General features: G+C 33.0%; 3 protein-coding genes across 3 annotated transcripts; 1 reads left to right on the plus strand and 2 right to left on the minus strand.

The window, feature by feature from the left end:
- Positions 1-1,226: 1,226 nt before the first annotated feature.
- Positions 1,227-16,383, minus strand: hzg (CTD small phosphatase herzog). Its single transcript, XM_013325964.1, has 5 exons — positions 16,126-16,383; positions 15,514-15,827; positions 3,417-3,598; positions 2,088-2,241; positions 1,227-1,999 (listed from the first exon to the last, which is right to left on the minus strand). The coding sequence occupies exons 1-5, from the start codon at positions 16,196-16,198 to the stop codon at positions 1,841-1,843; spliced, it is 882 nt and encodes a 293-aa protein (XP_013181418.1). The 5' UTR covers positions 16,199-16,383; the 3' UTR covers positions 1,227-1,840.
- A 720-nt stretch (positions 16,384-17,103) lies between these two features.
- On the plus strand, positions 17,104-22,213 carry mRNA-cap (RNA guanylyltransferase and 5'-phosphatase mRNA capping enzyme). Its single transcript, XM_013325828.1, has 12 exons — positions 17,104-17,461; positions 17,819-17,955; positions 18,442-18,609; positions 18,988-19,094; positions 19,420-19,519; positions 19,690-19,932; positions 20,011-20,143; positions 20,286-20,431; positions 20,727-20,886; positions 20,995-21,095; positions 21,413-21,603; positions 22,000-22,213. Exons 1-12 carry the CDS (start codon positions 17,276-17,278, stop codon positions 22,116-22,118), a joined length of 1,791 nt encoding a protein of 596 aa, XP_013181282.1. The 5' UTR covers positions 17,104-17,275; the 3' UTR covers positions 22,119-22,213.
- A 75-nt stretch (positions 22,214-22,288) lies between these two features.
- Positions 22,289-23,840, minus strand: LOC106127660 (beta-lactamase-like protein 2 homolog). The gene is made up of 4 exons (XM_013325830.1): positions 23,648-23,840; positions 23,397-23,557; positions 22,952-23,271; positions 22,289-22,635 (listed from the first exon to the last, which is right to left on the minus strand). Exons 1-4 carry the CDS (start codon positions 23,767-23,769, stop codon positions 22,366-22,368), a joined length of 873 nt encoding a protein of 290 aa, XP_013181284.1. The 5' UTR covers positions 23,770-23,840; the 3' UTR covers positions 22,289-22,365.
- Positions 23,841-23,948: the final 108 nt, after the last annotated feature.

Below are 23,948 nucleotides of genomic sequence, written 5' to 3' on the forward strand. Positions count from 1 at the left end.
CTAGGTAATACTGTATCGATAATGCGTTTAAACGGTAGATAATTGAAAATAATTTTATAAAACATATAATTTAATAAAAAACTTCATGTCAAAATTATAAAAAAAAAAACAAATATATTATAGATATGTCTCGCTTGTCTGCAAATCCCAAAAAACATCCCAACTCTTATAGTAGGAACTACATTTCTATAGACCGTCTCAATTTTGTAGGAACAAGATATTTTTTTTGTACCTAATTATTTTTTCATTAAAAAAATGTTTCCTTGGATTTTGCAGTTTGATGTTCTAAGGATTGCTAATTTTATTGTCATCGATATAATTTTGTTAAAAAAAATACAATATAATTATTATAAATATAATATTGTTCGTTTATATATCGTCAGCGAATTAAATAAAATCAAATTAAAAAGATAGTTCAAGATTTTTATTTAATATTTCATTGGAAACATGTTCCCAATAAAATGCTTTGAACAAGTTTTACTAACGTATTACGATATATATATATATGTAAAATATATTTCTGAACATAAAAAATTAAAAATATCAAATATATATAAACATAAATATAAAGTTCGCTGCCACAATAATAGAATCAACATCCACTATTTAAAAAGAATAATAGCTGTTGTTTATAAACTTGTTTTTAATTAGAAACATGTTTCTAATAAAATATTGAATGTTGCCAGAATTTTCTACATAAAAAATATGGCCAACATAAAAAAATTGAAGGTGTAAATTTGATAATTTATTAATGAAAATATTAAAATGATTTAATTGTTAACGTCTATGGTGTAAAATGGCAACAAGCTCATCAGTTAATTTACAATATGTTTGTACAATGTATAATACATACAGTCATTAGAATCAGGCACTAATTATAAACTAAATTCATATGTATTCCTTATGTTGTCATATGACTTTTTACATGTGAAATAGTTTCATACATTTTCGTAACGATTTTCTTTCATAGATATATTTTTTTCATTTTCACTTATAATAAAAATATATTTACACCTCTGTACAGTCGTACTGAGTAAAATCCAGTCGAATTTTAAAATTCGTAATCACTTTCGAGTCGATTCATTGTAAAAACGCAAAAACTTAGCGGGAACTAGGGATGTACAGGGGGAACACATAAAGTATCGATATTACGTTATGTCTAACATTGCAATACTAATCTCGATTATATTGCGAGCCAATTTGCGCGGGATGCTAAATGCTTTTCGTATACCTGCCAATATTTTTATAAACATCGATTCTTGCGTACTATAACATCGATCATCCCTATCGGACACACGAAGCTATTTTAATAATTCCTCAACTGCAATCTCCCTAATTCATATTTGATCCCAAGCGCGATATAAAAAGACATCGATCGATTATTTATCGATTATTAAGAGACACCTAACGACTAAAACATCGATATTTTTACTCTTTAAAAATAGAAACACTGATATTACATTTAAAATATAGACGTACGCACATACCGCTTACTGCAAGCTTCACAGCGACAAGGGGATAAGTTAAATTATTTTAAAAAAATACAAATCCATCATACGGACCACTTACGCACTAAGAAATACCTAAAATGTATAATAGGTACAAATAACGTCCTTACTATCCAGAAGGCAAAATTGGCACTTAATACGAAGTTCGCTCCTCTCTTGACGATCGTCCCGAGGAAGGTGGTGAAGGGGCGGGCGGGGGTCGGGTCAGCACAAACGCGACTCTCGCGGAGGGGTATGGGGAGGCGCGACTCGTGGGACGGATGCGTGTACGCGTGCGGCCCCGCCCCCGTGCGCGCGGTGCTCCGCCCCCCGGCGCGGTGGGCGGGGCCCGGCTATGCGGGCGGCGGGCTGCCCTGCGCCGGGTTGTACGGGTGGTTGGAGTTACGTAGCACTGTGTACACACTATCAACTTTGCTCAGCTTCTCGAAGAACGGTATCAGGTCTAACAGTTCTGAATCTGTCATGTCGTCGAACCAGGACGCGACAGGTACCTGTAATGAAACGGACGGAACTCAATACCTGGCTGTGTTATTATGCGTCATTCGTTCAGCTCCAACAGTGTATAAAGTTATTTCTTACAGCATTATCCGGATGGAAGATGTATGAGGCGGGCGAGTTGTCAACAATGACGACGCGCCGCAGATCGCGGCCGAGACTGTTGAGGTCCTTCACGTAGTTACCGCGGTGGAACACGCAGCTGTCGCGGAACAAGCGCGCGCGGAACACGCCCCATCTGGAACACAAGATGTACCAAATTACTACAACTATTATTATTATTATATCCTTGACAACAAACTAGATAGTCACAGTATACACAATACATAACAATGGTATGAAAAATTTGCATGTCCTTTTTGTATAGAAATTCAATTGCCATTTAAAATACAGAAGAGAATAAAGAATGAAGTGACCTCGTCAAAAGATAAACAAGACAAAGACCCTGGCTCTATGGGATATGGTATTTCTTGTCGATGAGATGAGTCACCGTATCTTTAAACGAGTGGAATACGGGTATAAAACTTGAAACTTGGAGATCTTCTCATCTGAAATGTTTTAGAAGTAAATGGTACAGGGAAAATTTATTCTCTATGTTCGTCGTTTTACGATTAACAAATTATTGTTAATACATAATTAATAAGTATGATACGCCATAATAATTCCTAATAACACGTGTATTGAAGTAGTCGACCTTGAACAACTGGCAATTATATGACCCTTATCTCCTAGTGTGCAATTTCCTTAATATTAACAACGAGAATTGCAGACTTCTATGGACGCACCGTAAAAGTATAATATGATTTCGTTTATGTATACAAGTACGTAACAAACTTTACCAAGAAAATTTGCTATAAAATAACAATTTTAAACCGTTATAACAGTTTTTCTGTAGTTGAAAATCCTAATGTAACACGATCCTGCAGCGAGATTAATTTATCCATCACAGGAGACTGTTAAGTCTAATGCTGTCCTACGTTTTAAAGGCCACAACAAGCAATTGGACGGACGAGACAAAATATGTGTCATTTAATTAATCTATCCTAGAAACCATTCGTAGTCTGAGTAGAGACGAAGTCTTTTGCTTACATTAAGTTTTCTAGCTGATTAAGTGAAATTGTTTTCAACAAGTCCACCAACATAAGGGAGTGACTACACAAGGACAATAAACAATGGGTGGTCCTTTCTCACGTTACATTGCAGCGAGCGTCTTCGAGGTGACGTCATCAGGGGCACGTGATCGCATTAATAATTGCTTATTCTGCACTATGGCGGCCATAACTGGATTAAAACTTCGCCCAGTTAACATACAAAGTATTCTTTTCATTATGATCCTTCGGGCAGGATTTTTGAATATTAGAGACCAAATTAGTTGCCATCGAGTTGACCAATGTTATTGGAGGTGTGCCTTACCTATCTAGCAGGTCGGCGACAGGGTCCGCATACTTGGCGAGCGAGGCTGTAAACAGCACGCACTCGTACAGCTCGCCGCATCGACGCAGGAATTCGTCGACGTGCGGCCGCTTCAACACGTACACTTGATGCACCGCACCGTCGATCTCCACGGGCACCACGAAGTCTGCGTTGTTGATAGGCTGGATACAAATAAGACAATATTTAGGTACAAAGATACAATAAAATATAACTGATGAACAGTTGTATTACTCTTTTTATTCAAAGAGAGACCAATATCTCTTATACAAGTATTTAGGGTTTCCACTAACCCACAGTTAGTCATGTCAAGGATTCAAAAAGCGCTTAAGCACATAGAGATTTCATTATTCCATCGACCAGTGGTATAGAGGTTGTCATACATCATGTAGGCTCGAAATTTCATACGACTCGTAGCGCCTAACACATTTTAAGATGTAGTAGGAGAAAGAGATGTGGCAGGACGCACTACAATGCGCGCAAATATCCTTGGGCCGCCAAGATATTTGAAATACATTTATTTTAGCTTACAACTTGTGATTTCTAGAATTACATTTTTAACCAAACTTTATTTCATGGACAGTCATGGTTACCTAATAAACTTACCATCTGCGTTATTGTTTGCTACTAAACATAGATAAATAAATGAATCAATCTATGACAAACTTTTACGTATAAATAATGATGAGAAAGTATTATGTATGGGTACAGAATACATAAATAAATAAAGACATAAACGTTGAATCATCAGAATCGAGATATCATTGTTTTTTAATCTATAAATTTTATTGCTACGTTCGTCTTATCGTGTGTTTCTGACGTCAAAATCCCCGTTTAAAACATATTATTATCTCTGTTTAATCAAAGATAATGTCAACATGTTTTATATAGAGATTTCGGTCTCAGAAACCAACGGTAAATGAATTTGCCTCTAGTTCTAATTGCTACAATATTAAATCTTAGAAAAGCATACCACAATGTAAATTTGTCTCGTCATAATAATTCTTGGGAAAGCATGGAATACGTAAAGGGATTGGGGTCAACACTGGCTTCGTCCGTTATAATAAATTGTGCTGCAACAATAATTCATTGTAACTCAGTTTATACGCTTTGATAGTGAATTATAATAGTTTAGTGACTGGTCTAGTCTTTCTATTCATAAACATCATGAATTATTTAGTAAATACAATTATTATTTTGGGCATGCACCTACGCCAGTACCGCTAGTGTGTCGAGGGCTTTATCTAAATTTTCTGTTTAACAAACGAGTAAGCGAGCGAGTAATTATAAGTCGTCAAAAGGAATTCCGTTATTTCATCCGAATTATATTTTATAAAAATTTAAACTAAACAAAACGCGATATTATAATGCGGTTCCTTTCACGAAATTCCTATTAAAGTTTTCTAACTAGTTGCGTCTTTATTGAATTAAAAAAAAAACTTATGACACCACAAAATAGATACTTAATTACCAACAGTAATTATTGACCCCAATACTCGTTGATAACAACCACAATGTTAACCAAAACGTGGCAAACAGTTATAAAAATGTCTCAGAACTTGGAATCTATGAATAATTCATGGCCATTAGTTTGTGCTGGTTTTTTTTTTAATTATTTGATCTCTTATATGCGACGATATCAAACGACATAGCAAACTAATTGTTATAGTAATTATGATAACAACAAGACATACGCTTGAAATAAATAGAATAGACAAAAGAATATCAAATATTACTTTTGTATTGATTTCTTTATCCATCAACCAGCATTTAAATTACATACGGTAAGGTCTGACTATTACCGTATTTGGGCAGTTTGTACTGTTAGGAAGAAATTCCGACACTGTGCCGGTGTGGCGCAACACTAGCCTTGCTAAAATATCGACGTTTATGTCCCCTCACTAATCATTCTGACACTTGACTTTGTAATGAAAGCGCGCCATTTCGCTCCAAAGGATTATAATTAATAATATCTAAAAGTACTAACGATTTTTATAGTCTAAAACACACCAAAAATATTTCTGCATCGTTGTACTTATGAGCCAAAATGCCGGTAAGGATAGAACTATGATAAATCGTTTGGACATTAGAAAATAAACGTCAAGGAACAACGGACGTTGTTACGTTGACAACTGTAAAAATATAACCCTTCTGGGTCAGTTGGCCAAATAGAAACCAACATGTGGATATGAATAAATCAAAATCCGAAAGTTTAAAATGCAATACCAACACGTCAAGTACTAATCGAGTACCCCATATACATTCAAGGCTGAAGCCTTGACATGCGAACTACTAACCAAAAGCGTACACAATGAGCTCTAAAACATAGCACATGGCGATGTCACCGGCAAATCGTGTACTCCGTCCGTTTATAATTTGCCACGATATGTAATTCTGATTACATTACGACTTTTGACTATTCTGTACAGCCTATAAAGAATTGCATACTGGACTGGCAATGTTACTGTCACTTGAATACCTTTACAAATTGGCTAGTATCTGTTTTCAATTCGCTTACTAAGTCTTTACGATTTGCCGGGGCAAATTACAAACGAACGACGTTCACGATTTGCCGGCGACACATGGACGAGCGATCGATGTTTGATTTTACAACAATGTATGTATGGAAGCTAATTTAAAGCTTTGAATTCAGTTTACGATAACAATGGATTATCTTGGTCACTTCGGAGAAGGCTGGAATTTATTTAATATATCGGAAATATTAATGGTTTTTATACAATTTGTTAAAAACATAAATTTTTCCAATTAAGGTTCCTCGATAAGTAGTTAATATGGGACAAAAAAAACTACGAATGTTAACTTTCTTATACCAAACAATGGCTTCGGTTTGTATTTCTGTTAGATTGATTAGAAATCTTCTCGATTCTAAGATGCGTTACGAGAATAGAATAAATAAACGATTATTTGTAAGACAGCATTTATATTTACCTTGGCTTAAGTAAGAAAATAAATTTAATTTAAATACAGTTCCCACAAGCGTAATTGGTTGGATTTTGAAACGGAATTCGTTTCAATAATGTTTGCAACACATCCGCCACTTCGAGGAGAAGGAGGAAACAAGAAGAAAAAAACAATGCTCATTTATTAAATTTAATGCCTAATTCTTAATAAAAAAATAAACATAACTGAGACTAAAGGACACGATAAGGTAACCGTCGATTCCCACTGCGTATATGTATAAAATTTTATCGGTCAACCTCTTTAAAAGATCTAGGATAATATTATGTTTTTTTACAAGTTACTGTGTACATGTGTTCCGACAGTGAAACCCCACGGCAACATTTATCAGACACCAAAGTATATTATGCCACACTTCTGTATAAGTTCCTTCTATATTTTAAACATACAAAAACATATACAAGTTTTTTTTTAAATTGTAATTTCATCTAAAATACATTGCCACCCTTAATCTATGTTTAATTATACGCAAGCAAGTTCTATTATCTATAGACTTTAATTATAGCCAGTACAGTTGAGTGCCAAATTTCTATTTATTGAACGAAAGTCGTGGAACTATGGTTTCTAGTTTCCTATTTTGGCGCCAAAATAATAATATATGTAATACTACGTCTAAGAATAGAATGATCGAATCGTTATTATCGTGATTATAAATAAGCTGTCGCACGCAACGACGTACGAATTGAAAATAAAAACGCAATTAGTAGCCTATATTTTCTTCTAGATTATGTTCAACACCTATGCCCAATTTCACCGAGATCCATGTAGCCGTTCTAAACATACCGTCTAACAAACGTCCATCCATCCATCCATCCATCTAAATATTCGAATTTATAGTATTAGTAAGAAGTAAGATAATATGTAACCAATTTCATTTCAATGACTTATGTTACTAAATTTCTCTTACCTTTATCAGACATGTGCCATAAATTTGCTTCAATATCAAGCTGTCGGAAGAAGACAATTACATTGAGAAGAATAACGTGTCCTTGATATTTTAAGAGATATGACTGCGATGAGGGGAGATATCATTATAGGCACGAGTAGATAATCAAATGTATAAAGAAATCGATGCGTTGCGTACGGCACAGTTAATCTATTTACGTGGGTGTCAGAGTTCAGCGCACACCCTAGCTCGGACTATTAATAGAACGATTCATTTCACCTTTGCGAATGAGAACGGAAGCGATGTTAGTTATATTTCGTGAATATTAAAAAAAACAACAATCTACGTTATATTAAAATTGCTTATACCGCTATCTCTAATTACATCACTATCCATGATAACCTATCTGACCCCTAAATTTACTAATTATATAAATGTGAATGTTTAGATGGATGTATATATGTTTTTAGATGGTATCTCCAAAACGCAACGAATCTCGCTGATATTTGGCATAAATGTAGAACAAAGTCTGGAAGAACACTTATGCTAACTAATTAAGTTTATTTAAAATTCCGCGCAAACGGATTCGAGGTCGACAGTTTTAAATATATCTCGTATACTTCGTATATAATTTCTGTTATAAATAAATTAAAAATATCTGATGTGTTCGATCACATAACAATCAGTAAATATAGATCATTGTTTTAAGTTGAATATTCATATTACCATCCATATCATAGGTCGTATGACTGTAAATTGTTTTCCCGTACCGGGACTTATCCATACGTTAGTCATATTGTAGAATCAGTTGTCACGTACGTATGTCTACTTTATGGAATATTGAAATGACTCGTATAAACCGAACAAGTAAACCTCAGGCTACGATCGGGTAAACTTGACAAAAAAAAATCATGTTATTTGTTTAAAATTGAACTAAAATCTATTTAAGTAATATTCAGGACAAACAAATGAATAAAAAGACTTAACTGAATACTGTTAGACAATAATTTTAGTAAAAGGTCATATGACGGGAATCACCCAGAGCACGTAAGTCAAAACAAGTTTGTGGTCCAATTGTTAATTGACCTAGCTTACTCTTTATTATTATATTTAAATTCGACATCGAATCAGGAACTTTATCGTCACGATTCCAAGTCGCTTTGCATAATAATACTTGTGATTACATTACAAATTACCTAAATCGGTTGTATCATTGCTGCAAACAACTTGGGGAGGTTACAAAACATTCGATGAAGGCCATTTCCTAACACTTTGTCAACTTTAAGTCAACTTTAAGAAACAGTCTTATCTTACTAATATTATAAATGCAAAAGTTTAGGTATCTCTGGAACTACTCAACGGATCTTGATGAAATTTGTCACAGACGTAGAATATAGTCTGGAAGAACACATAGGCTAGTTATCAAGTTTTTTAACTCCCCGTGGAGTGCGTAGAGGGCGACAGGTATTTTCACATTTATACAGAATGAATCAGGTGAATAATGTTCATTGTGCGTATGTTGGTATGTATGTATATCAATTCCATTGTAACTGAGATTTAAAACTACTGAACTGATTTTGTTGCGTGAGCTGTCAATCGATTCGTATTCTTTCCCAGAGTGTTATTGGTTTACTGTCATTCAAGCTTCTTTGGTTTTTAAGTCATAAATGATCTTAAAAAATTAGTAATTCAATTACGAAATGAATAAATAAAAAAAAAATTAAGCGATGGGTGGGTGGTAAAAATATGACGATTAGACGACGATAATTTAAAAATATGTTCATAACACATTCTTAGTAAGGAATGGTGTCGATATCAGAATCAACCACAGTCAAATAAGACGAGTTCCAACGACGTTCACATAATAGCATGTGCAAATAATATCATGTTACATAATACTTATGATATAAATAAAGTTAATCTGGTTATGGATCTTTGTTAAAAATTGGCTTATGTTTCATAATTATAATCTCAATCTAGAAATTATAGTGCCAACAGGTTTCTAAAACTCTGAAATCTTTAACACAACTAACGTTGTTATTCTTCTAATAATGAGAGCTGAGTCAATGATCCTCAAGTCAGTGATTAACCGTGGTTTTCTGAGAACAAAATCCACGTTTAAAACATATTGTTGTTGACGACATGTTTTATACAAAGATTTCAGTCTCAGAAATCAACGGTTAACCATGCTTGTAGCTATAATTTCCATTAATTCTCATATTTTTAAGTCTTTGAATGTTTATTATATCCTTTTGAAACAAATTACCTACAAATTGCATATCTAATTTTTCAAAAACAATTACGAACCGTTTCTATGTCATGAATCGACTTTCAAGTCTTTCATAACGTTGAGAAACATACGCGTAAGATAATATTATGGTTTGGCAAAATTTACACAACACACGACAAAGTGCGACAACTTCGCAAATGAGCAAATTATTACCAAATAAAAAAAATCTTAAAATCAAGAGATACAATCGTTTAAATTGTCCTTAGATAAACTGAATTCAATATTGTTAATCCATATCACTCACTGTAAAACACCAAATGCTAATCTTATTATCTTACTAATATTATAAATGCGAATGTTTGTATGGATGGATGGGTATTTGTTACAATGTATCTTCAGAACGGCTGCACGGATCTCGCTGAAATTTGGTATGGATGTAGAACATCTTTAATAGTTTTTTTTTAATTCCGCGCGGATGGCGTCGCGGGCGACAGCTAGTTACCTCATAAGTCTGTTAGTTTCATAAATTATTGTTTAAAATTACCATGAAGTTTTATAGGTGTATTATTTCTTAACCCTAAAATAGTATGAACAACCCATAAAAGTATTACAAGCCAGCATTCCTAAGTTAATTAGACAAGGTTGTATTCTAATGAAAAAACAATGCAGAAACTGTAAATGCGTGTTTCACTTGCTCCTTACTTTAACGGTTGCGTGCCGAGTTTTTTTATACATTTTCATAGTTGGTTCATTAATTTTCACGGTCAACACAACAAAAGTTCTTGTAACTATTATATAATTAGAGAAATATTTTTACGATCGTATAAAATGTGTGTTAAAAAGTTTTTATTAAATTTCTTAATATATACTAACGTTTACTAACATTATACCTATTATAATATGATAAATAGGATAGATATGTTTGTTTGTATGCATTGAAAGGGCTCCTAAATTACTAAAAAATTCTTTCCCTAACGGAAGCTACACTATCCTAGTACTAGATTATTTTTTAATTCCCCGTGAACGAAGACTTGTAACTGCTAGTTTTTCATAATCGAATCCTTTAAGAACTTGATTTGTATTTTTGTGTATATATTTAGTACTAAATCTACTTTAAGAGTAGCCCTTGACTATCAAAATCAATTGTTTATTTTATATCAATAAAACTATAATAAACTGATAACATATTTTCTATAAGCAAGAATAATAAAGCGATTAGCTTGTTTACTTTTGCTAGTGAACACAACCGCGAAAACAACAGTGGTAGAGCCCGGTTTAACATCTTCGCACGGATTGGCCCGGCTCCCCGGTGTAAAACCACGACCACACAGAAGACAGGCGTCGAGTGGAAGCAATTCCGCGTTTCGTCTTATGAGTGTGCGTCCCGAAGGCCTAATTTAGTCCTCTTTCCCTTCCCACCCTTTTTCTTATCAGGAAATGATGTGAAGTGGAAATGGACTTTCCGGATGAAAGAATGCATGGAAAGGGAAGATATTTTCTTTCTGTACATCCTCTCCTCCGTCGATTTAAGGTAGGCAACGCATATGCAATTAGGTATGTCTATGGGCAACGGTCACTTCGGTATTTCAGCGATTTCAGGTGGCCGCACGCTCGTTTGCCATCTTTTGATTAAAAAAAAAAACAAGTTTCAATACTTATATCTTAGCAGTCACGAGGTTTATTGTTTATCTTTTTTATTCAAGTGCAGTTGACTCCGTCAGCATAGTAATGCATTGAAATAATACGAAGCGCACACGCTCGACTCCGACGTGGGAATCTAAATAATCACCAGATAACAGTAAATTAACATCGTGCATTGATAATAATCTGTACGACAAATATAAGAAGCATATATTGTGTTGTTAATACACGTCTCTACTGAGGTTTACATACCCTAAGTAAAAGATGACTAGATAACTACTAAAGCATAATTTCAGAATTGACTTCACGTAAATCTTAGAAAAACAATCTTAAATCTTAGTCTTGACTTCACGTAAATCTAATGGCCTAATCAGCCTTAATTTAGGGTAGGCTCCGAGCTCCTCGGTGGGGACGTATAGTGAGCTGTTAATGATAAAATCTTAGAACTTCTTCGCAGTGAGACACGAATAATTGTGACAAGCGCTATCGTATCTTTATAGACAAAATTCGTACGGCGCTCCCATCGGCCGTAAATTACACCAAGCAAACTAATATTATCTTATTATCAATCTTACTAATATTATAAATGTTTGGATGGATGTTTGTTAGTAGGTATCTCCAGAAAGGTTGAATGGATCACGATGTAATTTAGCATAGATGTAGACCATAGTCTGGAAGAGCACATAGATTACCAATTTTTTTTTAATTCCTCGCACGAAGTCTCGTCTATTGCACACAATAATCGCGTATACTTTATTTGTAAACTAAGATATCGAATTAAGAAATCAAAACAATACTGTTAAATGCCCTTGAAGTGTATGATAAGGTTCGATATCGTCTCTTATCAACACACCGGATAGAAATGATAAATATATGAAACAGAAACGGAACATACAGAGAAGTCTGTAATTAAAACAATTATGTCGGTGATTGTACCCACGCGTAAACGATAGCATAGTCAATAATTGCGAGTTATTTAACATTAATAACTTCTTTATTAAAAACTGTCGACCGCGACTCCGTTCGCGTGAAATTAAAAAAAAAATTCAATAGTTGTCTATGTGCTCTTCCAGACTATGTTCTACATCTATGCCAAATTGCATGATCCGTTGAGCCGTTTCACTGATAGCTTCTAACTAGCATATAAATGCCAATGTTTAGATGGATGGATGGATAATAGTAGTTAGAAGTAAGATAAATACAAATGAATATAAAATTTAATACGCAATGTACTTTTCAGTAAAAAGGGACCTTTGTTGGACAGATGCCTCCGCTTTAAGTAAAAACTTTCGAAGATTTTTATTTTAGACAACAAACCATAATTTTTGAATGATAGTGAATTGGTTAACCATTGGCATGCTGTTAACGGAGACTGAAATTTAAAAAGATATAATCTTTAAATAATTTTAATACCTCTTTGCTTTTATCACAAACCATTACACGCAAGACTAATCAGTAAAGGCGAGCAGAAAAAAAGAAATTAGTTTTTTTAAGGCCAGTACCGCAACTTCCCGGCAAAGAACAAGCTTCTTTTACAACGTAATTTTGCCTCTGGCTTGTTGTTTATTGGATCTTTTTCATTTATATTCCAGAGTACATTGACTTAATGTTCGTTTAATTAATTAAAGGAAATATTAACAGCTGTTTAATTGAATTTATACAATACTAAGTATTAAAATGTGGCAAAAAAAAATTAACGAGTAAATATTCACTACTTCCCTACCCGTGGACATTTATAACGCAAAAAAATGAACAATCACGAATAAATATAATGGTTCTTTTTGTTACACACTCTATACATTTTTATCTGAAAGCCGCGATGTCTATTTGCAGGAAAAATATTTAAAAACCGATATTTACAACGGACTGTATGCGGCCGAGACACGTGCATTTACTGATTAACAATTTTTTCTTTTTTTTGCCATCGTATCATGGGTAGTAAGCTGAGTATGGCCAAGTATACCTCAACCATCGTAACACTACAATTCAAATTGAAACTTATCTGATAGAATTAAAGAAAAAATAATTCGTCAGAAGAGCAAACTCTAACTGGCCAGTTTAAGTAGTTTAATAGTCCGTTTTTGCTTCTCTTGGCTCTATCACTGATAGTGTATGGACTTTTGTGTCCAAGCATGCGTTTAAGAAATCAAAATCCTCTTTTAAAATATATTTTTATCTCTGTTGGTCAAAGATAATGACAGGTATGACGCTATGTTTTATACAGAGATTACGGGTCTCAGAAACCAACGGTTACACTTATGACGTATGATAATAAAAACCCCAACTCGTTACAAGATACTTGATCGTTAATAGGCTTTAAATTCTTTATTGAATAAACCAGTGGTTTATACGGAATTAGCGGTCGCCAGCGACTCTGTTCGCGCGGATTTAAAAAAAAACATTATAAGTAGCCTATGTGTTCTTCCAGGCTGTTTTCTATATTTCCAAATTTCATCGAGATCCATTCATTTAAACATACGCATTTATAATATTAGTATGATTGAAAAGAGCTTTAGATGAGATTTACCTTGACATAACACTGGAAAACTGAACGTTTTTTATCAAACAAAATATACGGATCTATATAAGTGATCTATAAATTATTTATGACTATCATAATAATATTCACCAGACCTTTTTAGGATGTACGCAACAGGTTGCCATTTTAGTTAGCATAGCAATAATATCAGTCTACCAAAATAAGGCACATTAGTACGTGCCTTTTGTAAGTCTTACCCAAATTTGGGTACAGAAAATAATAGAATTTTAATATTAAATTTCATTTTCTTTTTTTATTTGCTTGGGAAGTTACGCTTTGTATTCAAGATGGTTTACCATGCAGAAATAAATCGTGGGAAAATGTGTCCTGTTTGAGATATAGATAATTATAAAAATTATTAAAGACATGCGAAGGTCGTCAGTACACGTGAGCGCGAACCGTATACAGTTTATACTCTTTGACAAGTACTCTGGAGACGTATACGCTTAACATAAACAAAATAATCATTCGTTACTATAACGTCACAAAAAACCTATTTTATACTATAAATTCTGATAAATACTTCTAATTTCGGCAATGGAAACTTACGTTACAAAAAACTTATTCGGAAGTAATATGTAATGTTTTATTAAGGGTCAATCAAGTTCAAATTTGGAGAGAAAAAATACACAACTAGCATAACTAATGATACGAAATTACAGTTTTAAAAATTATCGCGCAATATCTAGCCACTATTATAGAATGTAAAAAATAACACTTCAAATAATTAGCAGTGGAAGTATCTGAATTACGCAGTTTTTTATTGGCATAGACGAAATAAACATCGTTACAAAGACGACTTGTCTGATTGTTTCAACTATTCGTATGAGTCATATACTAGGATTATGACATGAGACATGGAGCTTTGTTCTTTTTAATTTAAAAAAAAAACGAGCAGTAACAAATGTATTTGACAATATTCCAGATTATTGTGATTCGCGATTTAGAAAGTTCCATTTTAGATAAACAATCTGATTCATTACAGATTTATGTATATGTATATTCATAAAAAAAACTTTATGAATAACATATGTTATTAACTTAAACTTTGTAAGGTTCAATTAAGCTAATAAGTAACCTGTATGTAAATGTTTAACATAATTGAGATTGGTAACCTTAGGTTTCTGAAACCTAAATCTCGGCTTAAAACATATAGTTATCTGTTTGTCTGTTTTGTCAAAGATAATGGCAATATGTTTTATACAGTGGTTTAGATCTCGGAAACCCATGGTTAAACATCTGTTTTTTAAAATATTGTACTAATTTGATATGGTTATCAAATTAACAGGAGTGTTGGTCGAACAGCAAGACGCATTTCAACAGTTGTTCATGAGAATATTTGAGATTTTTTATTTATTAAGAAAATGCTCCAACTGCAAGCCAATATCAGGGCATTGCCCTCAGGAGGGTTTTTTTTTTATATCAGGTCTAATTTCAGATTAGAAATATAGAAAACACTATCCTGTACTAAATTCTATAGTACATTTACATACTTTACAACTTTAAGAAATTTTCTATAACAAATGTCAATTACAATTTAGATTTCTTTCTAACAGGCTAGTATCTTAGTTTTATATTAGGATAAGAAAATCGATTTAAGTGATAGTCATTTGTTCACCAAACAAGTATTCTCCAATCAAAACCATGTATTCCATAACATCAAAAACAATTTCTCATATGTAATCATATAAAGAAAAAGAAATTATAATGGCTTCTTATTTACATATTGAAAAGTTAATACATAATTATATGTATTATTTATAAGAAATATAGCATACAAAATAAAACACATAACATTACTTACCTTAAATGAACTGTGGACCAGAGTTTCATCCAAATCAATGACCATACATTTTTTATGCATGTCCTGATGTCTTACAGGTGGTAACAATGGCCGAGGTGCATGGTCTGACATGACCAGCAGTGGGGGAGAGGCCCGGCCATCGATGCTGTTTGCACCATTGCTGCCGGGCGGCCCCTTGCCTCTGCCACCTCGCCAACAACACAGCAGGGATCGCAGAAATCCTCCGCCACCACTCGATTTCTTGCTGCCCAGAGCCGTGGACCCCGACACCGGGGTGCCATCTCCTTCATTATGCTGGCCACTGGGCGTCGTTCCTAAAACAATTATTTCTCATGAACCAGTCGATATAGTCCAATACGCAGACGGCATAATTATTTGACAATCTCGGATTGCGCCCTCAAGGTTGCTCCTCAAAATGTTGGCGCGGTTACACGTTCTATTTGTTTACCTCGTGTTATTACACCCTCACAATTTAACAATATGAAGATAATCTCTTCCACGAAACACTTTTTTAATTAATGCACTGGTAAAATATTTTTGCTTCACAGAGAGGTAACATTATACGCTCCAATTCGATGGCAATAGGTAACAGGTGTAACTCTGAAGATTTACCTCTGTCGGATCCATAGTTGTTTAATTGTTCGTCATCCCGTGACACTTGAGTTATAATGGACGATGCGTCCATTTAAACATTTGTTTTTGGCCCTAATACAAATGGCAACGGAGTTTTTATAAAATTTTAACACCATAAAACTATTTTTTATCTCCCTTCTATCTTACAAAATGGCAGGCAGACACTTAGCAAATACCAACATCAAGCATAGCCAACGTAAAAACAAAAATAGATATTCCGTCTCTTTTCTTCGTAGGTGTTTTTTAAACATAAAACAAAACCTGAATAACTGCCAATGCTGCTCTTTAAGGGTTGTTTTGACTGAACGAACAATGAGCGTTGAGCAAAACTAGAGAAACTTTTTTTTTCTCTTTTGATGTAAAAGATACTTTTTTCAAGAATTTATGTGAAACGAATTACCATTCTAGACGACGAAAACTAGAATTTATTTACTCTAAACATATGAGATTTTTAATTTAAGATTACAAGGCTCACAGATACTCTTCACCATTACCCATATCTTTACCCATTATTTATTTTTTTCATATTTTATTAGATATACTATTACAACTTTATTAATTCTCTCACGTCACTTCAACACAATAATAAGAACACTACAACAATAAAAAATTTAAGCACTGTCCTATATGTCTAGGTTTAATAAATGCTTTCAATAGGACAATTTTGAAAATTTGGATCAGAATGAGCATTCGCGCTTGAGTTATTCGTCTGGTGCAAACACTTCCTATGAATAAAATACCTTGATCTAATGTTGCATGTAATAAAATTGGTTGGCTATAAAACTAAAACCTTACGAAATGTAAATTTTTATCATTAGTTCATTACGTTATCAGATCAAGGTGGGAAAAGGACGATGATGATATAAATCCTAACATGATCATCTTCATGATGATTTACTATTTATTGATTAAATGTTGCAACCTCTCATCTCGATGTCAAATATTGACTTGTCAAGTGCGGACTGATGAACGTCATGTATACATTTTGACGAGAGTGATTTAAAACGTTTTACTTTTTAGAAAATAAAAGTAAACATATAAATGTGTGTTATAATACAAAAATTACCTTCTAACATTTAAATAGTGTTTTGTTAAAAATACACCTTACAAAACACTTATAAAACCCAAAATGTCACAAAGAGATTCTGGGCCAATTCCAAATCGATGGCTGAATTGCCCACGAAAAGCTGCTGGGCTTATTGCTGAAAAGTTCTTAGCATTTAAGACACCCTTGGGTCCACATTTCAATGACAAAGTTCCAGTCGAAAATCGATTTACGCCATCCATTTTATTTTTAAATCTGCGTGACCTAAAGGTTCGTATTCAATTTTCGGAATGTCATCTATCGTTAATAGAAAGTTAAATTGTTAGTGAAAAAGTCTGTATCTTTATGTTTCATTAAATTAGATCATACGCTATGTGCTTAGATATACGCTGGTAATATTTTTCAAACAACCTGTGGCATATGAACATGCCACTTGTAGTATTTTAGTCTTAACTTATAAATATGATACACAGTTCGCTTATTTTAACGCTTAAATGCGATCAATGTTATTTTTATATTTATTATGTTTGAAATAATTTGCACATTAGTATATTATATAAATAAAACATTTGTAAATACAGTATTTATTTAGTAGTCCCAATATTGATATTATTATTTTTAATTCAGATAAAATTAGGTCTATGGATTGACTTAACAAATACATCAAGATTCTATGATAAAAATGAGATTGAGAAGAATGGTTGCAAGTATATTAAAATGGCATGCCGAGGTCATGGAGAGACACCTACAAGAGAACAAACAAGGTAAAATTTGATTTGTGCAATATTTAGCTGTATCATTTCTTGAAATTGACATCCTAGGAAGGATAACTTTTAGTGTGTGACCGCACATTATGTTGTGCGTTCTGGTACTATGAAATAGTACATACATTGGCTATTTCATAGTTTAGTGATAAACATTTCATAATTATATATTTACTTCAACAAACAAGCTACAATTAAGGCTTACTAGGCTACTTATTGCTTATATTATAAATGGGAATGTTAGGATGGATGGATGGATGTTTGTTTGAAGGTATCTCCAGAACGGCTAAATGGATCTCAATGAAATTTGGCTTAGATATAGACATTATAAGGAATAACATATAGGCTACTACTAATTATGTTTTTTTTTCTTCTATTTTTATGGATGGATGAAGTTGCAGGCGGTTTAAGATAATTTTTATAATTTAAATTTATTCTGGAAACTCATACTTAAAAAAGCTTTAAATGATTTTTATGAATTTTCAGGCATTTTATTGATACAGTCAATAATTTCATGAATCAAAATCCAGATGATATGATTGGTGTACATTGCACTCATGGATTCAACAGAACAGGATTTTTGATTGTGTCTTTTATGGTTGAGGAAATGGATTTCAGCTTAGATGCAGCATTGCATCAATTTGCTGTGAAAAGGTAAATAAAAATGATTACTCAATATCTTGTTTATATAATAAACCAAATTTCAACTGTAAAACTTAAAACTTACTTCTTACTAATATTATAAATGTGTATGTGGATGGATGGATGTTTGTTTCAAGGTTTCTCTAAAACAGCTGAATAGATTCAGCTGAAATTTGGCATAGATGTAGAATATAGTCGAAAGAACACAGGCTACTATTTTTTTTCTTTTAATTCCGTGCGGTGGGAGTTGCGTGCGATCTTTAGCTAGAAACTAATATAGTATTGTATGTATAAATGTTTACATAGCATCTAGCCAGGTTTAGTAATAAACAATATGTTATTTTAATGAATGTAGTATTGGTATGAGCAATTTCTATATGTAACTTGCAGAGAGCCAGGTATCTACAAGCAAGATTACTTGGATGAGTTATACAAACGGTATGAAGACAGTGCCGACTTTCCCCCTACAGCACCTTCAAGGCCACAGTGGTGTAATGGTAAATTTTATATGCAAACTTCTTATAATTGACTAGGCAATATAAAAAATCATCTTACTAATATTATATTATAAATGCATAGGTTTGGATAGATGTATGAATGTTTGTTTAAAGGAACTCAATAAAAATTGGTATTGATGTGGAACATAGTCTGGAAGAACATATAGGCTATTAATTAAGTTTTTTTTTAAATTTCGCGTGGATCGAGTCGTCGGGGATAGCTAGTTAAGTGTGCAATAGCAAAATGCAGATGATATTGCAATGTTCCAAGTTAGATACGCTGTTATAAAATATTGAAGGTTATAATGTTTCATATTATTTGCAGAAGATGAAGAGGAATATGATGATGATGAGTTGCAGGCTAATTCATCACATGCATCACATTCATCACATTCTTCACATTCAGAAGCAAATTCATCATTTAAGTAAGTTATTCATAGAACACTAACAATATTTAGAGTTGTTTTATATTTACTTTAAGACTCCCTTAGTGTTTGTTCTTAATACTAAAATAATGTGTTAAACATGATAATATGTTTGAATGGAAATTTGAGTCTCAGAAACCTACAGTGTTATTTACTTTATGTAATTATAGACATAGCAGAGGAAGAGGAAAGAAAGGCCACATGAAACCCAAAGAGTTTATCCCACCTCTGCACGGAGTTAACTTTTATGACAATGAGGATGATGTGTTAAGTATACAACAGAAAGCTAAAAACTTTTGCAAGTGGACAGGCAAAGGTTTTCCTGGATGTCAGCCGGTGTCAATGACAGTGGAAAATATCAGTCTGTTGCAACTCAAACCGTACAGAGTGTCATGGAAAGCTGACGGAGTTAGGTGAGTTTTTAAATAACCTTAATATTAACAAGTTGGAAATTTAAGGAGGTTTATTTGTAATTAAACCTTTTTTCTCAGGTACATGATGCTAATTGACGGTAAAGATAGAGTTTTCATGTTAGACAGAGACTTTTCAATATTCAAAGTGGATGGGCTCATATTTCTACACAACAAGACAATGAAACATTTGACTGATACTCTACTTGACGGGGTAAAATATAATCTCTATCTAATACAAACAAAATTGTTTATTTCTTCTTAAAGGTTGTCTATTTTTGGTTATTTTTTTAAAAAACTTTCTTCTGGTGATCGATCGATTTAACAGTCCCTTATATCTCTATTTTATTTTACAGGAAATGGTTATAGATAAAGAGGATGGTGAAGAGAAAAATAGATATTTATGTTATGATATTATCAGATTTGAAAATCAAAATGTTGGCAGAGAGTCATTCTATCCAGTCCGATTAATGTGCATAGAAAAGGAAATTATGAATCCGAGGTAACTAAAATATTATTAAACTAGTCTTGGTTCGGGGAATAAAAGTATACTTAGTAGCCTATCTGTTCTTATAGACCTACATCTATGCCATTCAGCCTTTCTGGAGATATCTTCTAACAAACATCCATACCTCCATACATCCTTTTCACATTAATAATATTAATTTAACTGGAAAAAAATAACTGTCTTAATTGCATGAGAATAATAAACTATGAATAAGGAAAAAGGAAAGAATTAAGTATTCTTGAAAAGTAAAATTTTAAACTAAATATAATTTAATATGTGATAATTTCAGGAATAGAGCAATAGCCAGCGGTATGATAAGCAAAGGTCCTTTCAGTGTGCACCTAAAAGAGTTCTGGGATCTCAGCATGACACATTATTTACTTGATGAGAAATTTGCCAAGAAACTATGCCATGAACCTGATGGACTCATCTTTCAACCATCTAAAGAGGTTGGTTATATGTTCTGTTAAAGACTCAAAAAGTCCCATTGACTTGTGCATATAATTTTCATAGGTTTTTTATCTCATTTTAATCTAATTTATGTTTTTTTATGCCAGGGATATGTGGCAGGCGCATGCGATGAAGTGTTGAAATGGAAACCGAGCGATATGAACAGTGTGGACTTTAGATTGAAAATTACCACTGAAAGTGGACTCGGGTAAGTTATATAAAAAAACTATCATACTAATATTATAAATGTGAATGTTTGGATGGATGTTTGTTTGAAGGTATCTCCAGAACGGCTGCGTTCATGCAGCTGTAATTTGACATATGTGTAGAATATAGTGGAGAAGAACACATAGGCTATGAATTACCTTTTTTTTAATTCCGTGTCTGTTCCATGTATATAAAATTCATATGTAAAAAATTTTGATTCAAATAAAGCTGTATCTTTGAAGTTTTTGTACATATAAGTGACAAACATTAGTCTTAAACACCTCAAATTAGTAATTTTTGTAACATCGTTATTTTCAGTATGTTGCCGAAGAAAATCGGTCTACTTTACGTGTCCCGCGAGAAGAATCCAATCAGCAATATTAAATTGACGAAGCAGATGAAACATTTGAATAACAAGATTATAGAGTGCAAATTTGAGAATGGCCAGTGGGTGTTTATGAGAGAGAGAACTGATAAATCTTTTCCAAACAGTCTTAGCACGGCAATGGGTATGTAAACTTATTTTTTTAATTGATATATGGGTTTACAAACACAAAATAATAACAAATTATCAATGTGGAATACAATAAAAAGCAAGTGTAAGGTCCCAAGAGGGAGCGGTTCAGTTTTTTTTTACTTATTAAAACAAAACATCTATGTGAAAGTGAGTTTGGGCTACGGAATAAAATAAATTTTTGCCAGAGAGAGAAGAGACGAATATTTTGTGTTAACAGTTTACAGAGAGCAAAATGACAAGTTAATTTAAAATTTTAGTTAATAAAAACTAAATCCAGCGTAGATAATCCAAAAGTTAAGCCGTTGCTCCTCATAAAATGGTAGGCGCTTGGCTCAATTTCGAATTGACGCGAGCAATGTATTACCAACATTTAAACTTTTACTTTCAGCCGTTTGGGAGAGTATAAGTAACCCAGTTACAAAAGAGTACCTGCTAGATTTTATAAACAAGAGGAGTTTCCATGACGACTCGGAGATGCCGCCGCCACCGAAACGAAGCCGTGTCTAGACTTTTTATTCTTTACTATAAGTAGTAATTATATGATCAGAACTTAAATTATAAATCGTATATTATTTTATACCTACTCTGAAACATTAGCCAAAGGAAACTATGGTTAACATTTAAATAAATTTATTAACTATTATAATATATAAACAATGTAAAAAAAACAAGAAACATCATATTCAACATATTAATGTCTTCATGAAATCCAAATCCATATAAAATTTTAACAAACCCGAGTTATTACATTTGTTTATAAATTTGATGAAATTAAATATTGCCATTTTCTCTCACCGTCAACTTCAATTTCTTTCAATTTATTTTCCTTGGTAAGTTTCTTTAGATGATGGTTGACATTATAAGCTGCTGCGGGCCATAAATGTTCCGGAGTCTCTGTGTAGATAATCCTGACTAAATCCATTTCCGTAAGCTGCTTATTTGCGTTTTCTTTTAAAGTTTCCAATATTTGATTCTCTCTTAAGTTTCTGTGAGCTATGTAATATTCTATTTTTTCTATTGGATCCTGAAAACAAGATAAAAAAAATAGGTGTTAATACTTAGTTTGTAACCTTAATGTTATATGTTATTTCTACATAAGAATGTCTACAATGCTTATAACCATATTATCCAGACGGGCTAGACAATGTACATTCGATCTGAATCAATTCTGTAACAAACTTCAAAAATGTTTGAAACTGACAATAACTTTCGATTAGTCTCGCGATTGTCGCGAGTCAGTTCCATACATTTTTGAAGTTTACGGAAGCGCTGCAGTATATAAGAGATTAAAGATAGATAAACAAAAGAATGGTTTTTATATAAAGAAATTATTTACTTACCTCAACAATATTACCATGGCCAGGATATATGACGTTTGGATTCAAATCTAATATTTTATTAAGACTTTTCATGTAAGTATACAAATCTTCAAATACTGCGGTACCTTCACCCAAAATACAGTCTCCACTGAACATGATATTGTCTTCTAATAATGTAAGTACAACATGATCTGTTGTATGACCAGGTGTATGGTGGATTTTGACAGTAGCTCCTTCAACTTCAATTTGTTGACCATCGGACAACCAATGTATGGGTACTGATAATGTGTCTTCTTTATTATCATCTTCACTTCGTTTGTGCTTCCATATTTTGGGTTGTTCTGTAATATTTTTTGAAGTTATGTTATTTTTTTTTAATAACTTACAACAAATTGAAGATTTAAGAACAAAAAGGAAAAAGTAATTTCAAAAAGCAATGTTTCATGCTAGAGATTTGTACACTTACTAGCAATGGTTCCATATAAGTCCTCAACTCCTCCGATATGATCATGGTGCCAGTGTGTAACGACTATGTGCTCGATATTGACTTGTTCCGTCTGTACGACATCTTGCAAATTTTTCTGGTACTCGGAAATATTTTTATCACCTGTGTCTAATAATATGCGACTAAAAAAAAATGAAATAAGCTTTTGAATAATATAAGATTTCGATGAAATGCAAGCCTGCCTGAGCATAATTCCTTTAGGTTATACATACTTTTTGCCGGTCCCAATTAAATATGTATTTGTCCCTTGCAGGGTCATAGGCCCAGGGTTACATCCTAGTATCCTTATTATCCGACTTGAGAGACGGGTCACAGTTGGAATCACCGCTGACATTTTAATAAAAGTAAATAAAGGTCAAAGGTTTTGTAATATAACGATAAATTGGATAAATAAAATTAATCTGATAAGATTAAATACTTATTTGTTTTTTATCACTTGATTTTGACGTCTTGTAAATAAACATAAAACACATATAGAATGCAATTCCAGCGAACGCTAATTTAAGAAATTGA

Source organism: Papilio xuthus, unplaced genomic scaffold, assembly GCF_000836235.2.
Source record: "Papilio xuthus unplaced genomic scaffold, Pxut_1.1 DF824655.1, whole genome shotgun sequence".
Classification (NCBI taxonomy): domain Eukaryota; kingdom Metazoa; phylum Arthropoda; class Insecta; order Lepidoptera; family Papilionidae; genus Papilio; species Papilio xuthus.